The sequence below is a fragment of the Pelodiscus sinensis genome, chromosome 32, assembly GCF_052426305.1.
Source record: "Pelodiscus sinensis isolate ZL-2025 chromosome 32, ASM5242630v1, whole genome shotgun sequence".
NCBI lineage: Eukaryota > Metazoa > Chordata > Testudines > Trionychidae > Pelodiscus > Pelodiscus sinensis.
In genome coordinates this window covers 6,066,980-6,088,095 of record NC_143083.1, presented here as the reverse complement: position 1 = coordinate 6,088,095, position 21,116 = coordinate 6,066,980, and the positions used below count along the sequence as shown (strand labels likewise).

The 21,116-nt window shown below is 46.5% G+C and overlaps 1 protein-coding gene across 2 annotated transcripts in view; it reads left to right on the top strand.

Annotated features, from left to right (window-relative positions):
* Positions 1-21,116, top strand: part of TIMM44 (translocase of inner mitochondrial membrane 44) — a 40,658-nt gene that overhangs the window by 5,088 nt on the left and 14,454 nt on the right. For both annotated transcript variants that reach the window (XM_075903139.2, XM_075903140.2), the window contains exons 4-11: positions 3,081-3,161; positions 4,883-5,032; positions 8,653-8,789; positions 9,496-9,581; positions 11,933-12,025; positions 12,369-12,493; positions 14,661-14,711; positions 15,847-15,936. In XM_075903139.2, coding sequence (XP_075759254.1) covers positions 3,081-3,161; positions 4,883-5,032; positions 8,653-8,789; positions 9,496-9,581; positions 11,933-12,025; positions 12,369-12,493; positions 14,661-14,711; positions 15,847-15,936 — 813 coding nt within the window. The remainder of the gene's footprint in view (positions 1-3,080; positions 3,162-4,882; positions 5,033-8,652; positions 8,790-9,495; positions 9,582-11,932; positions 12,026-12,368; positions 12,494-14,660; positions 14,712-15,846; positions 15,937-21,116) is intronic.

Sequence of the window (21,116 nt, the reverse complement as noted above, 5' to 3'; positions counted from 1 at the left end):
TAGTAACCATTTTTAACTGGTTTTCATTTGTATTGTATTTTAACATTTTTCTTTTTCAAGTGATGGTCCCTTTATGTGTTCTGGATACGGGTTTATATGCCGTGCATCCTCCTGTGCTTCCAGCCGATGTTTTTATAGGCCATGTGGGTTGATGCCTCCAGTTCCATCTTCCTGCTGCTGTTACTTTGTGTTCTTAGTCTTTTAGCTAAATGTGACCTGTTTCACTGGTGTATGGTTCTTGTTTGTTGTTCCTTCCTTCCCCTTCCCACCAGTCTGCCCTTTGTTCCCAGGTTTAAAAACCGTTTCTTGCCTGTGTTCATTCTCTGTGAGCAGTGAGTACTAGGGATGTCAACGTGTAATCAATTACACGATTAACCAATAAGTCTGGGCTTATCAGTTCCACTACCCACAGTTCCATTGTGCACACTTCCCTCCTCCCCTTGTTGCTTCTGTATCAGAGGCAGCAAAAGGGGGGAGCAGGCTTTCAAGCTGGCTCTCTGTGCATGCTGGCTCCATGGAGCCACTTCTCCTCCTCCTCCCCCCACCCCTGCTTCCCACAGAGGCAGCAGTATGAGGGTGGGAGGCAGGAGGGAGCCAGTGCTCAGGAGGAACCGGCTTTTAAGATGTGGGTGTACCATAGATTTATATAGACACAATAAGATATTCTCTGTCTTATTTTCTATCCCTTTTTAATGATTCCTGACATTCTGTTTGTTTGGGGTTTTTTTGACTGCTGCTGCACATTGGGTGGATGTTTTCAAAGAACTATCCACAATGACTCAAGATCTCTCTTGAGTGGTAGCAGCTAATTTAGTCCCCATCATTTAGTACATATAGTCGGGATTATGTTTTTCAATGGACATTATTTTGCATTTATTACCATTAAAATTCACTTGCCATTTTGTTGTCCAGTCGCCTAGTTTTGTGAGATCCTTTTGAAGCTCTTCATAGTCTGCTTTGGTCTTAACTATCCTGAGCAGTTTAGTATTATCTGCAAATTTTGCTGTCTCGCTGTGTACCCTTTTCTCCAGACCATTTGAGTATGTTGAATAGAATTGGTCCTAATACAGAACCCTGCAGGACACCACTGTTTACCTCTATCCATTCTGAAAATCGACCATTTATTCTTACCCATTTTTCCTGTCTTTTAACCAGTTATCTTTCCATGAGAGGACCCATAACAGATTACTTTAGTAAAAAGCCTTTGGTGAGGGATCTTGTCAAAGGCTTTCTGGAAATCTAAGTACACTATATCCACTGGCTCCCCCTTGTCCACATGCTTGTTGACCCCCTCAGAGAATCCTAGTCGATTAGTGAGGCATGATATCCCTTTGCAGAAACCATGTTGACTTTCCCTATGCAGCTCTTTGTGTCACTAACAGAGAAGATGAAAGGTCTACTCATTCTGGATCCCCACCTGTGTTCAATATACTACAAGCAGGTGGGCGCTCCGTCTCCTGCCATCTTGACTGCTCATTCAGTGAGATCACAGGCATTGTCAGCAGTGTTTCTGGCCCAGGAAGCAATCCAAGACATCTGCAGAGCTGCAACCTGGCCGTCAGTGCATTCCTTCTCTGCCCACTCTGCCATCACTGAGCAGGCTAGAGACCATGAGTTCAGAAGAGCAGTGTTGCAGTCCTCATGTCCATGAACTCCAAGCTCACCTCCTTGGGTCCTGCTCGTGAGTCACCTACCATGGAATGGCTATGAGCAATCACTCAAAGGAAAAGGGTTATTTTCCATAGCTGTTCTTTGAGAGGTGTCTTTCATGTCCATTCCATGATCCACTCTCCTGCCCCCGATGTAATAAGCTGGCAAGAAGGAACTGAGAAGGTGCAGGGCTGCTTGCCCCATTTATACCAGCAATGAGCGTGTGACAACATAGAGTGCTAGTGCCAGCCTGACTAATACCACAAAGGCAAAAAATTCCAGTGATGATTCCTGCAGCAGGTGCACACACTTAATGTGGGATGAACATGAGCAACACGTCTTGAAGAGCAACAATTACAGCAAGGTTTTTCCATGTGGTGACACTCGCATCTATTATCCCCTCGCTTCCACTGCTGGTTGGGCTTGTGGCTCTCAACGTGAAGCATGCTTATTTCTAGGGCTTGACAAACTCGGCGAGAGCTACTCGTCAGCCCTGCACATGCGCAAAGCACCGGTGAATGGGGCTCACGGAGCGACCGGCTGAAATCTACTCGCCACGGGCAAGTAGATTCAGCGGTTTGTCGAGCCCTGCTTATTTCCACATCAGCATTCACCCAGCCCATTGGAACGGTCTCCATTTCCAGGTGGGGCAGCACCATTGCCTAGTCAGAGTCTCCCTTTCAGCATCACCACAGCTCAGCTGTCTTCAGGAAGGCCTTTGTTGTGGTGGCAGCACAAGTGCACCATCTCAGCTGCTTGGTATGCCCCTACTTGGATGACTAGCTGCTTTCCTAACAAGAGCTTACGTCTGCCGATCTGACCCGTGGGGCTCTCCTGACTCATCTGGGTGTGTGTGCTGTTGAGGAGAAATCGGTGCTTGTATCTAGGCAGACAGTCAAGTTAATCAGGGCTAGCTTGACTCCGTTGCAGAGCAGTTCTTCCTTCTGGCAGACCACTTCACCATGCTGTCAACCATATGGCCTGCCATTGCCTCTCCCTTCTGAATCTAGTGGGTATATGAGACCTCAGGAGCTTTCAGGTTACTTGTGACTGATTGACATATGGTTAGGTCTTTCTCCTCTTCAGTTTGAAGCCATTACACCACTTACCCTGTTTGCCTCCTTCATTATCTCTCCCATATTTAAGGCAGCTATTGGTTTGCACTGCATTGATATGGGCACCCATTGTGAATATCTATAAATGCAACCGTCTCTTTTTCCATGTGACTGGTTCCCATGTCTGTTCCTTTCACTTCATGTGTTTAGACACTTACCTGGATCTTAGGAAGGACAGAGTTGAGCGGGGGCTGTTCTTTTGTGCCACAGGAGTGTTATGTCTGCCAGTGTGCAGTGCTGCAAAATCCTCATGTAGTTACAGTTCTGATTGGTGCGTTGGTTCCTGTTAACATCAGATCTGTGTTTGTATTGCAGAAAACCATTGAATCAGAAACAGTTAAGACCTCTGAAGTGATTAAAAAGAAGCTGGAAGAAATAACAGGATCAGTCAAAGAGGTACAGTCTAAGCTGGCAAAAGTCCAAGTCGGTTTACTGGTGATTTGCGCTTTGTTCTTTAGCTCTGTTCTAGCTGAAGGAGGGTTCTGCCGCCCTTGTAGGCCAGGGCCACTGAAGAGACCTGCAATGCTAGCTGCTGGAGAAGTCTGTGGTATGACGAGAGTGACAGCAGATGTGCAGGCAGTATCAGCACCTCCTGTTCCCTCCTTGCTGCAGGGCAGAAGAGGCTGCACGTGGGGTTCTGACAATTAGTAGCTGCAGAAGAGAAAAGACCTCAGTCTTTTTCTTCACTGGGCCACTTGCAACTCAGATACAAACTCCCAGGTGGAAGAGCTGGCTAGAAACAATGTGCTGCTTAAACTGTACACATGCATAGCTGCACTTAACCTCCATCCCAGACTAGGGATGTTACATTTTGATTAATCAGCTAATCAAGTAGTCACTGTACAGCAGCCCATGGCTCCTGTACATTTCAAAGGAAGAGAGGCAGCGGGAGCCTACACCAATGGGGACGGCTCTTGTACATTTGAAAGGGAGAGGAGCAGCAGCTGAACGGGCATGAGTGAGGCTGTTTCCCTGCTGCCCTCTGCCTCCCCTACTCCCTGCAGAGACGGTGCTGGGGGAAGCTGGCTTTTAAGTCCCCCGCCCCCATCCCAGCACCGGCTCGTGTGTCCACCCCACCCCCGCTGCCTCTCTCTGATGGGGGGAACAACTTGTCGAGTTCCTACTTAACTAGTCGCTTACATCCCTATCCTAGACCCCCATGACCATTTACCAAAAACTTGGAGTGCCCCTCCCCCCATCAAAAATGATTGCTCATCCCTGCTATATGTGTAGCACCCCATGGTGCATGCGGGCACTCATGCACAAGCTTGGCATTCTTGGGTTATGTGAAGGTGTTTTGTAGGAGCGGAAGAAAGACTATTTGGAACTTCTTTCCTGGTGGATCAAAAATGAGTAGTGCACGAGCCCTCTCCGCCAGAACTGCACTGGCCTAGACCCCGTTTCCTTCTGTCTTTAGAGGATTAACAAGCACGTGGGTATTTCAAGGGAAGGGTATTTGAACTACAGGACGGCAAAAAACCACGTCAGTATGTTTACTGCAGTGTGAAGGGCCCTGTGGCTGGGGACACCGACTGCACGTAAGGCAACACAGGCTGTGGAGTGGGAGGGGAAGCTGTGGGCAAGGCAGCAGCTCAGGGCAGAGAGCCTGAAGGCTGGGGTTCTCCATGGGGAGCAAGGACTCTGTGGCCCCTCAGAGCTGAACTGCACTGCCCAGGGTCTGGCCTGCCCTTGTACCAACAGCCCTGGGCTCATTGAGTCTGAGCACGTCTGTCCCATAACCCCACGTTCGACATGTTGGCAACTTCCGAACCGTAGCAACTTTGTTGGGACGGAGAAGTTCCCGTTAAGCAGCAGCCTCAGTATATCAATAATTGCTAGTTCAGCACATGTAATTCTGTATGCAGCCAAAAACCTCTTCATCACTAATGATCACAGCACACATCTCGTATTACTGCTACTGCTGCAACATGTTAGGCTCCCTGTGACGGCTTAAGAGAAATCAAGTATTGGTCCTACAGACCCTGACCATGGTACTAACTTGTGGATGTTCCCAGTGGTGACTTGGAACGTTTCTACAGGCCAAAAAGAGGAATCTCTTCCAAATCCAGGTGAATGATCCATGTTTTTCACATTGCTTTCCTTCTGTATTATTGCAGAGTTTGGATGAAGTAAGTAGAAGTGATATTGGTCGGAAGATAAAAGAAGGTGTGGAAGAAGCTGCCAAAACAGCAAAGCAGTCTGCAGAATCAGTGACCAAAGGAGGGGAGAAACTGGGCAAGACGGCAGCATTCAAAGCAATCTCTCAGGTACACTTGCAGATAACATGTCCCCTTTGGTGCCCTGCTATGCCGGAGCCATGTTAAGTCTTTCTGCTGCACTCTTCAGCCTTGTGCTGCTGTTTTCACATTCAAGTGAATGTAGTTCCATGAGCAAAGATCTTCCAGCTTACAGGCTGCTGGTTAGTCTGGGAACTAGCTTTTCCCAGAGCTTGTTGGGAAACTAGGGTTGGACCTGCTGCCTTTTCCTGCCCTGGCTGCTCATCTGCAGCCCTTGTATCTCCTCCGAACCTCTGTCGATGGGCCTCAGCCTAGAGTCTGTTCAGGCCTGAGCTCCCCTAGCTCACCCTGCTTTCCTCCAGCATTGCCTTGTCCAAGGCACCCCTGCTAGTTAGGGATGCTAATGAGTGTTTTTGTAAATGTGTAACTGCTTTTTTTCAGTGGCTATACCTTTACGTGGGAGGGAGGGGGGAGGCAGGCAGGAGCTGGCTTAAAAGCCAGCTCCTCCCCATCGGCTCCCGTCTATCTCCCCATCCTCCCATGCTGCTGCGCCTCTCTATCAGAGGCAGCGTGGGGGGCAGACAACTCCATGGGAATCAGCACGTGCGGGGAGCCGGCTTAAAAACTGGCTCCCCATGGGAACTGTCTGATACAGAGGCAGCAATGTGTGCGTGTAGCCATTAACAGATGAGCTTATTGGTTAATTGTGTAACTGGGCACACACTAACATCCCTGCTGCTAGCAGGCAGCTAGGTCCATCTCACTCCAAAGAAGGAATGAGACTGAGCTCCTCCTGTCCAGGAACCCTTCTAATAGGACCTAGCTGGGCCCTAATTGTCTCCCAGGGCTGTATAACCCCTTGTATACTAGTGAGGGGGCAGTTGCCCCACACAGGGCGGTGCTTAGGTGCTGGTATAAATAGCTCTTTAACTTATCAGTAAGTCACCAGGACTGCATGGTGTGCATCAGAGAGCCCGGAACAAACTTTGCATCAAGTGACTGAGCTGTTGTTAGAAAGGCAATCTCTTGATTAACTGTTGTGTTGGGAATTACCTGCTGTCCTGGATCAGCAAGGTCCATACTATGTCCCACCTTTTACAGGGGCTCTGGGAAGAACCCCTCAGTAATGAAGGCCCCCGAGGAGCTCACTCTTCCTTCAGCGTAGGCCAGACAGCCTCACTGGCTTCAAAATGGAGCCTGTGGGCTTAGGTACTCCCTCTTCCCGCTGTGAGATGGAATCTCATGCTGTGCTGCTCATAATAATATTATATCAGATCATATGTTTCTGGAAGGAATATAAATATTCGTGTCAGCATAAATGTAAGCGATGGAGTCTCTGTAACTGGAAGTATTTCCGTTAGGGATGTCAGTGTATAGTTAACTGTACGATTAACCAATAAACCTGGGCTTATTGGTTATTTTTGTCGACTCCACTGTTGGAAGAACCCCTCAGTAATGAAAGCCTCCGAGGAGCTCACTCTTCCTTCAGCAAGGTGGGGAGAAAGTGGGAGCTGGTGCCCCTGAAGAGCCGTCTTTAAGCAGGCTACCCATGAGCACCGGATCTGCCTGTCCCCCTGCCCACTCCTGTGCTGCTGCCTCTTTTGACTTGGCTTTATTGTCTATATTCAAAATGCAGAATAGTTTTTTGCTTTAGAACAGCAAATTGTCTCTTGCACAAAACAGACATTTTTCAGCCTTACTTTGATCTGCCTTTTCCTTTCAGAGTAAACAGGCTTGGCTGCTCTATTGCTCTATTGTTCCTGAGGAATCTGAAGTATTGTTCTGGTCATTGCATGCTGTCTCATCTCTCTTTTCTCGTCGCTGAGAGATCTGCACACAACTCATGATGGAATAGTAACCTTTCAAAGTGTAGCTCCTACTTCAGATCGCAATCTATGACTCCAATTTTGTAAACGTGTATAACTTTACTCAAGGGAGCAGTTCCATTAATTTCATTGGCACTGTTCACCTGGCTTAAGTGTTTATAAAATCAGGGCCTGTTTTATAAAATGTCATGGGAATTTGACTTACTGCCAGTGTTCCCTTTGTCAGCCACCCTGGAGAGATTCAGATGCCATCCAACTGTTTAGCAGAGCCTCCAAAGCCGGCAGCCTGTGTTTTTATTGGTGGCACACATCCTCACATGTGATGTGCACATAACATTTATTTCACATATGGATGGAAAACTTAGAGGGAACATTGCTTATCACTAGGGATGTCAATGTGTAGATGACTACACAATTAACCGATAAGCCTAGGCTTATCGGTTAATTCTGTCAACTACATGCATTTCCCCTCCCCCCCCTTTGCTGCCTCTGTATCAGAGGCAGCAAGGGAGTGGGGGAGATGGGAGCCAGTGCTCATGGGGAACTAGCTTTTAAGCTAGCTACCCACGAGCACTGGATCTGCCTCCCCATGCTGCTGCTCACGGACAGAGGCTGCTCCCCCCGTCTGCAGGAGGACCATAGTAGCACACCCTTTTTTTGGGTCTGATTTAATTCTTGTGTTGGACTTATTTTTTATAACATTTATTATCTAAAACAACTTAATCATTTTATGGTTAGTTTTCAACCAGGCAAAAAGTTATGTAATTGTGACATTTTACGAACTTGCCTAGTGTTTTATGTTTCAGCTTATAATGGGATACATTTTAAGCTCTAATATTATAACAGATTAATCATCATAACAGAGGCTGTCCAAAGATTACTTGTGTCACAGTCCAGGAAGGCCCTTCCTGTCCACCATTTCTTCCTTGGGCTTAGCTCCACTAGTATGACTTCTCCACACACCCCTTCTGGTCCAGCAGCAGGACTTGCCTTCAGTCCCAGAAGCTGTTTTGTATTGAATAATTTTGGCTGCCTCTGTTTTTGGCTTTCAGGTGCATGTTTCCGGTGACCCACAGCTTTTCCTCTTGCGAGGGTCTGGGACTGAGAACTGGATTTGGTTGACCTTGAAAAATGTTCTCCTATCATTTTGGCTGCCTCTCCCTGTCCTGAATATTATATACATTTGTCTCTTCAAAAACGAGCAGTCCTGTGGCACTGTAGAGACTACTAAAAATATAGAGAGAGTGTCATGAGCTTTTGTAGGCAAAACCCCCTTCTTATCTCATCTGAGGAAGTGGGTTTGCCCATGAAAACTCCTGATACTCTCTCTATATTTGTTAGTCTCTAAGGTGCCACAGGATTGCTTGTTGTTTTTAAAGTTATAGACTGACACGGCTCCCCCTCTGAGACATTGTCCCTTTAGTCCTTCCTTCATTTTCTTGGTCTAGTAGCTCCTTTCTCCCTAACTGGAATCAGCATTTAGGACTTAGGGACTAATTCTTCCTTAAAGATAGGGCAAGTCAATAGGGCTTCTCACCTGAGTTACCAGAGTTTCCATTTCTCCTTTCTGTGGACACTTCTTTACCAAGTGTCTGTCAGTTTGATTGTCTCCCCAGATTTCTTTCCACTGTTTTATTCTAAATCTGATCAAGGCAGCTGTTTTATTCTGTGTCTGCTGTTTACTTTCCAAATACAGGGCTACATTTGACCTTGTAAGCATGTGCATCTCCACAGAATGTGGCCCTTAGACTCCACCTTCTTTCCTACTGAGGTGATAGATTTCTGCAACAAGTTCCACTCTAACAGGAATGTTTTTCCTTTCAGGGAGTAGAAACTGTGAAGAAGGAAATAGATGAAAGTGTTCTAGGGCAGACGGGTCCCTACAGACGCCCCGAGCGACTCAGGAAAAGAATGGAGTTTGCTGGAGAGAATGTCAGAGAGAGAGTATTTGAAGCTAACGAGTAGGTATTGAATAAAGAGAGAGTGCTGCCATATGCGATCTGCCGAATGTTATGTGACGGATCTTTTCTGACTTGGGCTACAGGCTAAGAGGTGGAGTCTGGAGCTACAGGCTTGTGGGGTCGTTTATGGTAGTCATCTGCTCTGAGTGTTGGGTTGAAGAAGTAGGGCATTCCATTTCTGTCGGGAGAGCGATGATGCAGTTACTGTAGGTAGCTCCTCCCTCATCATCAAGATAGCAGCCAGTCCTATTTGTCCTGTTATTTCTTTGGTGTGACCTGAAGATTGGCAAGTTTCTTCTGAAGGCAAAATACAGTATTGCTGCAAAGTTGGAAGAAAATGCATCAGACATTTGCGTTATTGGCCATTGACAAAGAATAACAAGATCTGGCTTGAAATTTTGTTTCATGTATTCCAGTATTTTTGTCTTTCTCACCTCAGACATTTGAGCAAGTCTCTCTGATGTCCTGGATGTCTCATTGTCAGCATGATCTTAATGGGACCAAACTTGACCTCCTGATTTTTCCTCGCAACCACTTTCCACTCTGTCCATTGCTCAGACTCATGCATTGTGTGTTCCAGGCCTCAGCTGCAGTCTGCTCAGGGTGCTGCTCAGTGAATAGCCATCCGTATCTTTGTTCTTGTCTTCAGCCTTGTGAAGGGCTCAGCTGTCGATTCATGAGGTGTTTGTCTTTTGCCGTTCCCTAGGGAGGCCATGGGTGTGGTGGTGCACAAAGATTCCAAATGGTATCAGCAGTGGAAAGATTTCAAGGACAACAATGTGGTCTTCAATAGTAAGTGTTGCCAGCTTCCTTTCCCGTTACCTCTGCTCTCTTACCATCTGGGTTCTGATGCCACCGGTGCAACTAGTCTCAACATAATGCAGACAATGGCCATTTCTGTCACTGCTGTTACTGTGTGGTAGTGTGAGATGGAAGGTAGGCGTAGCTGCTGACTCGAGTTATTCCAGGCTGCGCCATCTGTGTTGGGACACCCCCCCACAATCCTCAGCAGAAAGAGATTTTTCCTCATTCCCTGTTCTTGAAATCTGAATTCCCCTCTGCAGGTTTCCCTCTTGTGGATGGATGTCGGACAGCCATCAGAGAACTGAACTCCGAGCACTGCCTTCTAGTCACACGCCACCTGGCAGTGAGGAGAGGCCAGAGCACTATGTACTAGGGATGTTAAATATCAGTTATTTGAATAGTCGAGTAACCTCATGAATTTTTATCGGTTAGTTGACTATTCTATAGTCCCCGGGGCGAGACTGGCAGCCAGTGTGCTCCATCCCCACTGTATCAGAGGCAGCAGCATGGGGTGCCAGGCGGGAGCTGATCCACAAAGGGAGCCATTTTAAAAAACAGTTCCCCTCACGGACTGTTGAGACTAGTTGCACAGCATGGGATGGCAGCAGCCCCTGTCCGGGGGGAGAGGGGCAGGCCTGAGCTCCCAGACTCCACGCTAGCCGGAACTGAGCTGGGCTGCCTACCTTCCTGGCTCCTAATACAGAGCCACAGCAGGGATAGGTCCTGGACTTGGAGCAAGCCAGGACTTAGGCTGCTGGCCAGCCTCTAAAAAATTTACTGGCATGGGGGGGGGATGTGTGCAGTCTATAGCATTAACCGATAAGCTAATAGACTACACTATTACATCCTTACTATGTACAAGCCTGTGACTCATGGAATCAGAGCACGGGCAGACTCTATGCTTCTTTCTGGCTCCAAATATATGCCCCAGCGTCTTGCCTGCAGCACGCCAGCTTCTTTGGATTGGGTCCATCTGTGGGATTGTGGGCGTTTCACCTCCTTTTTACGGACCGTTTAGAATTGCGGTTTCCCACCAGTACCATTAGCTGTCTGGGCTGCATCTCACGTTTATTGGGCAAGACATGATAAGCAGCGTGACTAAAAGAGTAAGAGAGTGTGTTGAAAACAGTATTTGAATGAATTGGAAATAACCAGACCAAAAAGGCTGCTTGGGGTTCGGCCTACTCCTGGGTTCTCCAGATTAAGTCACAAAATCCTTCAACCTCCATTGCTCTGAAGAATTATTTTTCCTGCAATTTAGCCTGAATATTTCCTTATCTTTTTGCCCACTTGCTCCTTGTCTCACCCTCTCGTCAGATAGGGTTCCCTTAAAAGTATTCAGAGATTGCCCTGAGGTGCCCCAGAATAATCTCTGATAGACAATACGTTGAGCTCCTTTACACTTGCCTCATGTTGCCCAGATTGGGCAGAGTTTGGAAATGAATTACTCCTTTAGAATTGTAGATTCAGAAGTGACTGCAAGGGGCATCTTGTCCAACTCACCCCAAGGTGCAGGGTTGTCCTTTTCTCTAGTTTTTCTGTGCCCTTCATGAATGGTGGGACCCAGAACTGCACACAGATTGCAGGAGGGGTTGTACCAAGACCCCAAAGAGCAGAACTAATTGTTGCTCACTTTGTATACAAGGTTTGGTGTATGTGGAAATATCCAGAGATAGTAAAACTATATTTTATAAGGAGTAATATTCAGTGCATAAACCCACCACTGCTTTGGGAGGAAACTTGCACTGTGGACGGGTGTTCCCTTAACTACTTAATGCGGCTTCTTCTGGTACTGGCTGCTGTCAGAAAGAATATTGGACTCTTGGATCAGGGAACTGCTGAAAGGGGGTGGCCTATTGCTAGTACCCTGCACTGCCACGGACCTAGCTTTGGATTGCATTCCAGGGCACTTGCTTTCTGGGAGCAAGGTGTGTGCTGTGGGGAGGGATGTAAAGCCTTATGGCAGTGTTGTTGCCTCCTGGGATGTTTGAGGAGCACTACTTGTTGAGTTGTCTGTTCTAGGCCAGAAGAATGCCAGCAAGGGTAGCTGTAGGACGTCCATGCAGAGGAGAAACCAATCTGGAAAAGTTGTGGCAGAGATTAACCATTTAAAAATTATCCTTAATTGTGGAGAAATGACTGATCTCCTGCCCCTTTTGCCTCTGAAGTATTGAAATGGATTAAATCATAGGACCCACCTTGGAAAGGGTTTCATAGGCAACATTCAACCCTCTAGTCAGGCATTGCTGGTCTTTCACTTGAACATGCTAATTCCAGTTTAAGCTGCACAGAAGAGTGAAATGGTACGACAGTGCTGTTGATCTCTCCCCTTCTTTCAGGGTTCTTTGAAATGAAGATGAAATATGATGAAAGCGATAACGCCTTGATTCGGGCCTCCAGAGCTGTCACAGACAAAGTCACCGATTTAATAGGTATTGTTGTGAAGAAGGGCTCTAGAGGTTTCTGTGACATGTAGCTGAGACTCGGGATTGACAATTGGCCATGTCAGTGCTGCTGCCTGACTAGCCTTTGGGCAGGAATTTGGGGTTTCCTGATATTTGCTTGTTTGTAACATGTGTCTTGTGGCCCATTAGGTAGCAGCCACTCCTTGGATCAGGAATGAGCAGTAATGACAATTGGGGATAAAACTCCAAACAGTATTTAGCTCTGTCCTGGCAGAACTGACGTATCTGAGAAATATGTGAAGGTCGTCTCTCTTCTCCTTTGGCAACGCTTGTGCCAACAAAAGCTCATTGAATTGAATTGCCTCGTCAGGTGGGCTGTTCTCGAAGACAGAAATGTCAGAGGTTTTGACAGAGATCCTCAAAGTGGACCCAGCTTTTGACAAGGATCGGTTTCTAAAGCAATGTGAGAGTGACATAATTCCTAATGTCCTGGAGGTGAGTTAGAGGGGCAGGGACATGATGCACTTATTTCAGCAAGTGTGAAAAATCAGCATGGGGGCAGGGACTAGCAGGCGCCTCTACAAGAGAAAACCCAGAGTATCAGGCTTGTTGTCTGTTTCACAGAAGGCTTCCAACTCAGACTGTTCTGATTTTGCTAAAGATAAAAATCAGAGCTGGGTGGCTGACTTTTTGCTCCCCAGTCTCAGGTTTCTAGCCCAGGTTAACTAACTGGAAGAAATGAGCTGGGGCAAAAAGTGATGGATCTTTGGTCAGGAGAATCATTCTACCCTTTTAGGCCCTGACCAGATTGGAAAACAAGCTGCCTCTCCCTCTGAGTGACATCAGTTAGGAGCTCAAGAGGGATCTAAGGCAGTTAGGTGAATGGGCAGCAATATTGTATGCAGTATTGTTGTAGCTGTGTTAGTCCCAGGTGTGGCGAGTTTGGATTTTGGAGATCTTGAGACAGTCACCTGATGGACTGACCATATCACTGAGCCTGCCTGCCTCCCCTCTGGGTCAATCCACCAGCCTGTTCTGCTGAGCCAGAACCTCTGGTCTCCCCCAGCAAAGGCTCAGAGTTGGGGGTCACAGTCCACAGTAGAGCAACACAGACACTGCAGCTCAGCTGTGGGAAGGCTCAGTCACAGGGGCTTATCAGCATCCAGTTGCACAAACCCAATGGGATCAAAACCCCAGATACATTTGTCTTACTCTGTATAAAAGTTTTACACAGAGCAAGCTTATAAAATGTTGTCCCCTTTGTCAATGAAAGCCAGAGATGTGCAACTGTTGTCTCCCCAGGTAACAATTATTTACCCAGGGTTTAATAATAAACAAAAGTGATTTTATTAAATATAAAAAGTACGATGTAAGTGGTTGCAAGTGGTAACAGGCAGATCAGAGTAAGTTACTAAGCTAAAATAAAACAAACCCCACCGGCTAAGCTTTATACTCCAAGAAACTTGAGAGAGGCAATTTCTTACCCAGTTTTAATTATCTTTTCTCATAAGTTAGGCAGCCTCCTATAGGAAAGTCACATGAGATTAGACTGTCTGTTATCCTGCTTCTAACAGTGCTAAATGCTTCAAGGAAGGTGCAGAATCCCTTAGATGAACACTCATACCATAGACTGCCCATGGGGATGGGCCTTTTTAACCCCAGGCAGTAAGTTCACTTCTGACTTGAAGCTTGAGGATTTTTATTTTGTTTATTACATTGAAAGTTCTCCTGCCTAATGGAACTCTGGATGTTATCCATATACATGTCCAGTTTTCTCTTTATAGCTATAGAAGTAGGTGCCACAAGTTAATTATGCAATACTTTTTCAAATTGCCTTATTTGAAAATGTATTATTAAACTGAAAGGTAAGTGAATGTCCCACTGTTGACCTTTTGCCATGTTGAAAATTGACCATTTTGTTCTTGCTGTTTGCGCCTGCTTCTGTGTTCCTGCTAAAATACATCTCCCAAAACTTTGATTGCTAGGAGATATTAACACAGTTTGGCACATCTTATTTACATAATCCTAAGAGCTGTGGCCATCTCAAGTAGTCTGTATTTATAGGTACTGCTCATCACTGTAATGTCTGAAATTTCAGCTCACTCCATGTTGGAATGTTTTAGGAGTAAAATGTTATGGCATAGAATCCTAGGGCTGGAAGAGTGAAACCTCGGGAGGTCATCGAGTCCAGACCTGTCTCCAAAGCAGGACCAACCCCAACTAAATCATCCCAGCCAGGGCTTTGTCAAACCTCTAGGGATGGAGATTTCCCCCCCCCCCCCCCCAAAGTAACCCATTCCAGTGCTTCACCACCCTCCTAGTGAAATAGTTTTTCCTAATATCCAACCTAGACCTCCTCCACTGTAACTTGAGCCCATTGCTCCTTGTTCTGCCATCCGGCACTACTGAGAACAGCATCTCTCCATCCTCTTTGGAACCTCCTTTCAGGAAGTTGAAGGCTGCTATCAAATCCCCCCTCACTCTTTTCTTCTGTAGACTAAATAAGCCCAAATCCCTCAGCCACTCCTCGTAGGTACGATTTAAGGATTCATACTGTAGGATTTAAAGAAGGTGACTTTTCCAGATAGGACACCTGCTCTAGGACAGATGTTTTAAAAAAATCCCTTCTTTGTATTGCTTATTTTATTACTTCCTTTTTTAGGCCATGATATCTGGAGACCTGGATATCCTCAAAGATTGGTGCTATGAAGCAGTAAGTATAACTATTAATAATGGGTTTTAAAAGTCTGGGATGCCCTCTGGAGCCATCTAAGTGTTAATTTTGGGCCTGAAATGTTCCAAGATTAGGTTCAACATGCCTGAATTACTGAGAGAATCTAGGGCATCGTGATGGGAGGTCTCAAATGCAATTTTAAGAACCCCTATTTGTAGCAAACTAGCACCATGTGCCTGCTGTGTTATAAAGCAATGGAAATAGCCATCCTTGGTGATGTTCTCAAACTCTGCGGTATAACAGGAAGAGAACAATTTACTCCCTCTAAAATTTTTCTGACTCTACCTTGTATGTTGTGCTAATGGATTCATTCTGGGTGAAAGTCCAGAATAATAATCAATTTGAGACTTTTGTGTGTATAATCACTCTAATAAACAACTGGCCAATGGTCAGATAAGGTCTGAGAATAACTTAATACCATCCTCTAGTTCTTGGGGTTCAGTTCTTGGTTCAGTAAAATTTCCCTTCGGAATCCTCTGCTTTGACCCCCTTAGTTTAACCTCCTTACCATTAAGTTTCAGCAGGATATTTGCACTTTTAGGATTTGCCATAAATATTAGAAGCTTTTCAGGGCACAGACTATGCCTTCCACTTTGTTTGACCTAGACCTAGTATATTGCTGGAAGCAAATAGCAATTCAACATCCAGGACAACAGCTTTTGATGCATAAATAATAATGAAGTGTGTGCATCTAAAAAGGAGCCAGGAAAAACTGGGATAATCTCCAAGTTCTGGGTACTGGGGAAATGGCTAGAAAGTTCACTTGCTCTCCAGATTGTTTCCCTGTTTACTGTCAGATCAGAACTGTAAATACTTTGGCTAGCAGGTGCTCTCAATATGTATCTTCTGTGTCATGAATTATGTCCAGCTGCATGCCAGCGTGAGTCAGGGCTGGATCGTGAGAACCCCTAGAGCATTTAATGAAACCAGCTGATATTTTCATGAGCATGGTAAACAGCACATTTGCAAGGAACTGAGATTTTGGTGTGTTCATTGTGGTCCGTTTCTTTACAAATGTAACCTGGAAGGAATCCTCCCTTTTCCTTTCCTTTGTTCCTGATCTCCTAGGATATGAACCATTCAAACACATAACCAATTATATTGCTTTCTTTAGACTTACAGCCAGCTTGCTCATCCAATCCAACAAGCCAAAGCTACAGGGCTCCAGTTCCACTCAAGAATTCTGGACATTGACAATATTGATGTAAGTTTCCCATTTTCTGTTCCTCCACAGGGCGTTGGTTGAATCTTGAGCTTCAACCCAGGCTTTACTTCTCAGAGAGGCAGGCTCTTATTAAAAAGTATTACAGCAGCATGGAGAGCAGTAGTGGGCAACCTGAGGCCCAGTGGGGTTCTGCTTGCCGCCCATGCACCTCCGCTCTTCCCCACGCACCTCTCATGCACTGGAGCCCCGCACTTCCTACTCCTCTCCCTCCCTCCCAGCACTTTGGAGCACCATAAATCGCCTGACTGGTGCTCTGACCCTGCTCCTCCCCCTCCCTGCCAGAATTGGATTTGCTGTAAATCAGCTGTTTGCAACTGTTCAAGCTTTGAGAAAGGGGCTGGGGGGCATGGACAGAGTGCAAATTGGGAGATTAGCGGTGCTTTAAGTGCTGGGAGGGAGCGCAGTAGGAAGTGCAGGTCCCCAGTGCATGAGCTGCAGGTGGACCACTGAGATGAAGGAAGGCCACTCATGCAGCTCACTTACTAATCGGGGTTACCCATCGCTGATGTAGAGGCCCCAGCAGAGAGCAGGTTGGGCGCTGTGCAAGGTACTGTACGTACATATTGCGAGAGACAGTTCCTACCAGAAGGGCTTTCAGTCTGAATTGACATGAAGGTCAAAAAGGGAGGGAAGAGAAACAGAGGCACAGAAAGGGGAAGTGTGGCTTGCCCAAGGTCACACTGCAAAGCAGTGGCAGAGCTGGGACTGTGCCTCCAGAGTCCTGCACAACAGTACCTCTCATGAACCTCATTAGTAGCTTGTGCGTGGAAGTATCTCAGAATATGGTTCTGTATCATTGCTTTACAGTTCATTAAATTGCCTAGAAAAAGGTTTATTCATGTGGCTCCCTTTGGTACAACTCTGGTGTCTGAGGATGGTTTCAGGCTGCTGGGATTATGCTGAGTTTTACAGCACTGTTGTTTTATTGCTCTTTGGGTTTCCATTTCAGAAAATGCTGTATGCAGGAGAATTGCTGCAGCTTTATGTACATCTAAAACCTGTTTTATAATGCATGGATATTTGTGATTCCCTGGATGCTTGGAAAGGGGATTCTGCATCTCTTCAAGTGTTTCACATGTGGTATTATCTCGTCCTTCTGAGGCTGCCCTAGTATTTGCCACTAACCTTGCCAACATCCTGATGCAGAATCAGGGAGAAGTATAGCAACCAACAGAGGCCACGGGAGAGGATCAGTGTCCTGCTCTGTTACCAGTTCTGTGTTGTTCTAGCTGTTCCTGTTTATGAAACAGATCTCAGAAGGAGCTTTGTTCTTTGACATTTGTTTTTCTGCTTCACCTCTGGCCCAGTGGGACAGAATTGTAGGAGTATTTCCCTGTTTTGTGATCAGCCCTGATTCCAGACTGCAGGAGTCCCTTTTCCATACCTGCAAAGGCCCCTTGGTGTACATCTGTACCCAGGCAACTTAGAAAGCCTAATGATAAACACAGGTACCACTGACCCTGTGCATGTGTGCAGATGGCTGTGTTGGTGCTTGCCCTGGATGATAATTCTTGGTGAACATTTCAGAGGGATTGGTTCATGCAGTGCAGGAAAATGTGAGAGCACTGACTCTTGTTGGGGAGGGAGGTTAGGGTTATGAGTCAAGCTGTTATGTTACTAGAAGCTGTTGTTTTTACCAGATCTTACCACATCTATCGCTTGCCCCTTGCGCGTAAGTGGGAAGCGATAGATGTGGTATATCTAGACTTCAGTAAAGCATTTGATAGTTTCACATGGCTGTTTCATTAATGAATTTGGGAAATCCAACCTAGATGTGGCAAGTATAATATGGGTGCAAACTGGTTGGATAGCCATTCCCAGAGAGTAAATATCAATGGTTCACAGTCATGCTGGAAGGGCATAACAAGTTGGTTTCTGCAGAGGTCAGTTTGGGGACCAGTCCCATTTATTATCTTCATCGATTATTTAAATAATGGCATAGAGAGTACGTTTATAAAGTTTGCAGATGATCTCAAGCAGAGAGGGATAGCTGGTGGCTATTCCAGTATTTAGATTTACCAAACCAGCACAGAAGAGCCTCTATAACACCTTCCTAGTTATTCAGAAGCCAGCGACACAGTCCCCTTAAGCAACCTAGCATGAGGCTACCACCCCGACACCTAAGTCAAATGTGAAGAGGGTCACTGAAGATCTTACTCCATCACATAAGATCAGGCACATTACCTCTCAGGTTAACGACAGTCTCACATCTTACCCCAAATACATGCTTGCCAGCAATTAGAAAATTTACCCAGCATTGCTCAGGTCCTTTACTCAAGGGGCTGGGGAGGAGAGGTTCAGTATGCAGGATGCCCTGGGGAGAAAGCACAACCCCAGCCCTCTCTCACCACAACAGCATCACATTTTCCCCGTGGCGCATTCAAGCAGAGAGATCATGAAGGATCAGGTCCAAGATCTCTTAAGCTGTCAAGAGAATTGGATTTGTATAAAGTTAAGTGAACAGTAGGTGATCCTGGAGACTTATTTCCCAAGCATTGTGGGTGCTTGGCTATGTGGATTAGCATAAGACGATTACTTTACTGTCATTAACAGGTGATTAGCTTTATACTTCAAAGAGCATTCGTTCCAGTGTCACGACTCTATTTACAGTTTATTTAAATGTTCATCTCTCCTTTTGAACTCTGACAGAATATACCAGGGATCATTTGATTATACCGGTATATCTAAAAATCCACAGAATACATTGACTACCAAAATGCCTCAAAGGACTGTATTTAGGTCATTTTATTTTACAGGATGCTTAACCCTTTACAGACCATTGGCCATACTGCCGTATCTAACCCGTTGGTTACTGGGAGGCAAGTCCAGGGAAGTTTTCTCTCAAAGACTTCCCAGTATGACGTGGGTCTCATTCTCAACAGAGGCAAGCCAGCATCACTCCCCTCTCAACGCATCAGATTTGTTGGGGCCTTAATTCCTGTGAGTTTGAGAGCCCATGTACTGACAAAAGCGACGAGGAGTCCTGTGGCACCTTATAGACTAACTGAAGTGTAGGAGCATAAGCTTTCGTGGGCAAAGACCCACTTCGTCAGTTGCATGTAGTGGAAATTTCCAGAGGCAGGAATAAATATGCAGGCCAGGATCAGGCTGGAGATGACGAGGTGGATCCAATCAAAGAGGATGAGGCCCACTTCTAGCAGCTGATCTGGAGGTGTGAATTCCAAGAGAGCAGAAGCTGCTTTTGTAGTACAAATAAGTGATGGTCATATCAATACCACCCTATACCGAAAACCTACCGACCGCTATACTTACCTGCATGCCTCCAGTTTCCATCCCGGACACACCACACAATCCATTGTTTACAGCCAAGCACTGAGGTACAACCGCATATGCTCCAACCCCTCAGACAGAGACCTACACCTACAAGATCTTCAACAAGCCTTCTGTAAACTGCGATACCCACACGAGGAAGTGAGGAGACAGATCAACAGAGCCAGACGTGTACCCAGAAGCCTCCTGCTACGGGACAAGCCCAAGAAAGAAACCAACAGAACACCACTGGCCATCACCTACAGTCCCCAGCTAAAACCTCTCCAACGCATCATTAGTGATCTACAACCCATCCTGGACAATGATCCCTCGCTTTCACAGGCCTTGGGAGGTAGGCCGGTCCTTGCCCACAGACAACCCGCCAACCTGAAGCATATTCTCACCAGCAACTACACAACGCACCATAATAACTCGAACTCAGGAACCAATCCTTGCAACAAACCTCGGTGCCAACTCTGTCCACATATATACACCAGCAACACCATCACAGGACCTAACCAGATCAGCCATACTGTCACTGGTACATTCTCCTGCACATCTACCAACGTAATATATGCCATCATGTGCCAACAATGCCCCACTGCTATATACATCGGCCAAACTGGACAGTCCCTACGTAAAAGAATCAATGGACACAAATCTGATATTAGGAATGGCAACATACAAAAACCTGTAGGGGAACACTTCAGTCTTCCTGGACACACAATTGCAGATCTAAAAGTAGCCATCCTGCAGCAAAAAAACTTCAGGACCAGACTTCAAAGAGAAACTGCTGAGCTACAGTTCATCTTTAAGTTTGACACAATCAACTCTGGATTAAACAAAGACTGTGAATGGCTCGCTAACTACAAAAGCAGCTTCTGCTCTCTTGGAATTCACACCTCCAGATCAGCTGCTAGAAGTGGGCCTCATCCTCCTTGATTGGATCCACCTCGTCATCTCCAGCCTGATCCTGGCCTGAATATTTATACCTGCCTCTGGAAATTTCCACTACATGCATCTTTGCCCACGAAAGCTTATGCTCCTACACTTCAGTTAGTCTATAAGGGTATGTCTACACTACCCTCCTAGTTCGAACTTGCATACCGCACTTGCTAATGAAGCCCGGGATTTGAATTTCCCGGGCTTCATTAGCATAAGCGGGGAGCCGCCATTTTTAAATCCCCGCTGCTTCGAACCCCGTGTAGCGCGGCTACACGGGGCTCGAACTAGGTAGTTCGGACTAGGGGCCTATTCCGAACTACCGGTACTCCTCGTGAAACGAGGTGTACCGGTAGTTCGGAATAGGCACCCTAGTCCGAACTACCTAGTTCGAGCCCCGTGTAGCCGCGCTACACGGGGTTCGAAGCAGCGGGGATTTAAAAATGGCGGCTCCCCGCTTATGCTAATGAAGCCCGGGAAATTCAAATCCCGGGCTTCATTACAAGTGCGGTATGCATACATTACCCTCCTAGTTCGAACTAGGAGGGTAGTGTAGACATACCCTAAGGTGCCACAGGACTCCTCGTCGCTTTTGCAGATTCAGACTAACACGGCTACCCCTCTGATACATGTGCTGACAGGCATTTTCCATCAGCTGAGCCCCCGCCTGCAGCTTGAGTAGGACTAAGGCTGTTGGGTCACATGGCTGCTTGCACACCAGTGGCCCAATTTGCCAGGTTCTTCTCCGAGTGATTACTCATGTCAGTTCCAAGCAGGTGTGCGCACACCACGGGCACCGTCATCGGAAGGTTTTCCCCTGCCATACCCATCAGTAGGCGGTGGAGCTCCCTGGAGCAGCAGCGCCATGGTGCTATATATATTCCCCTGTTGACCCTCCCCCAGCTCAGTTCTTCCCTACTGCCAGTGACGGTCCTTGGAGCTTTCCT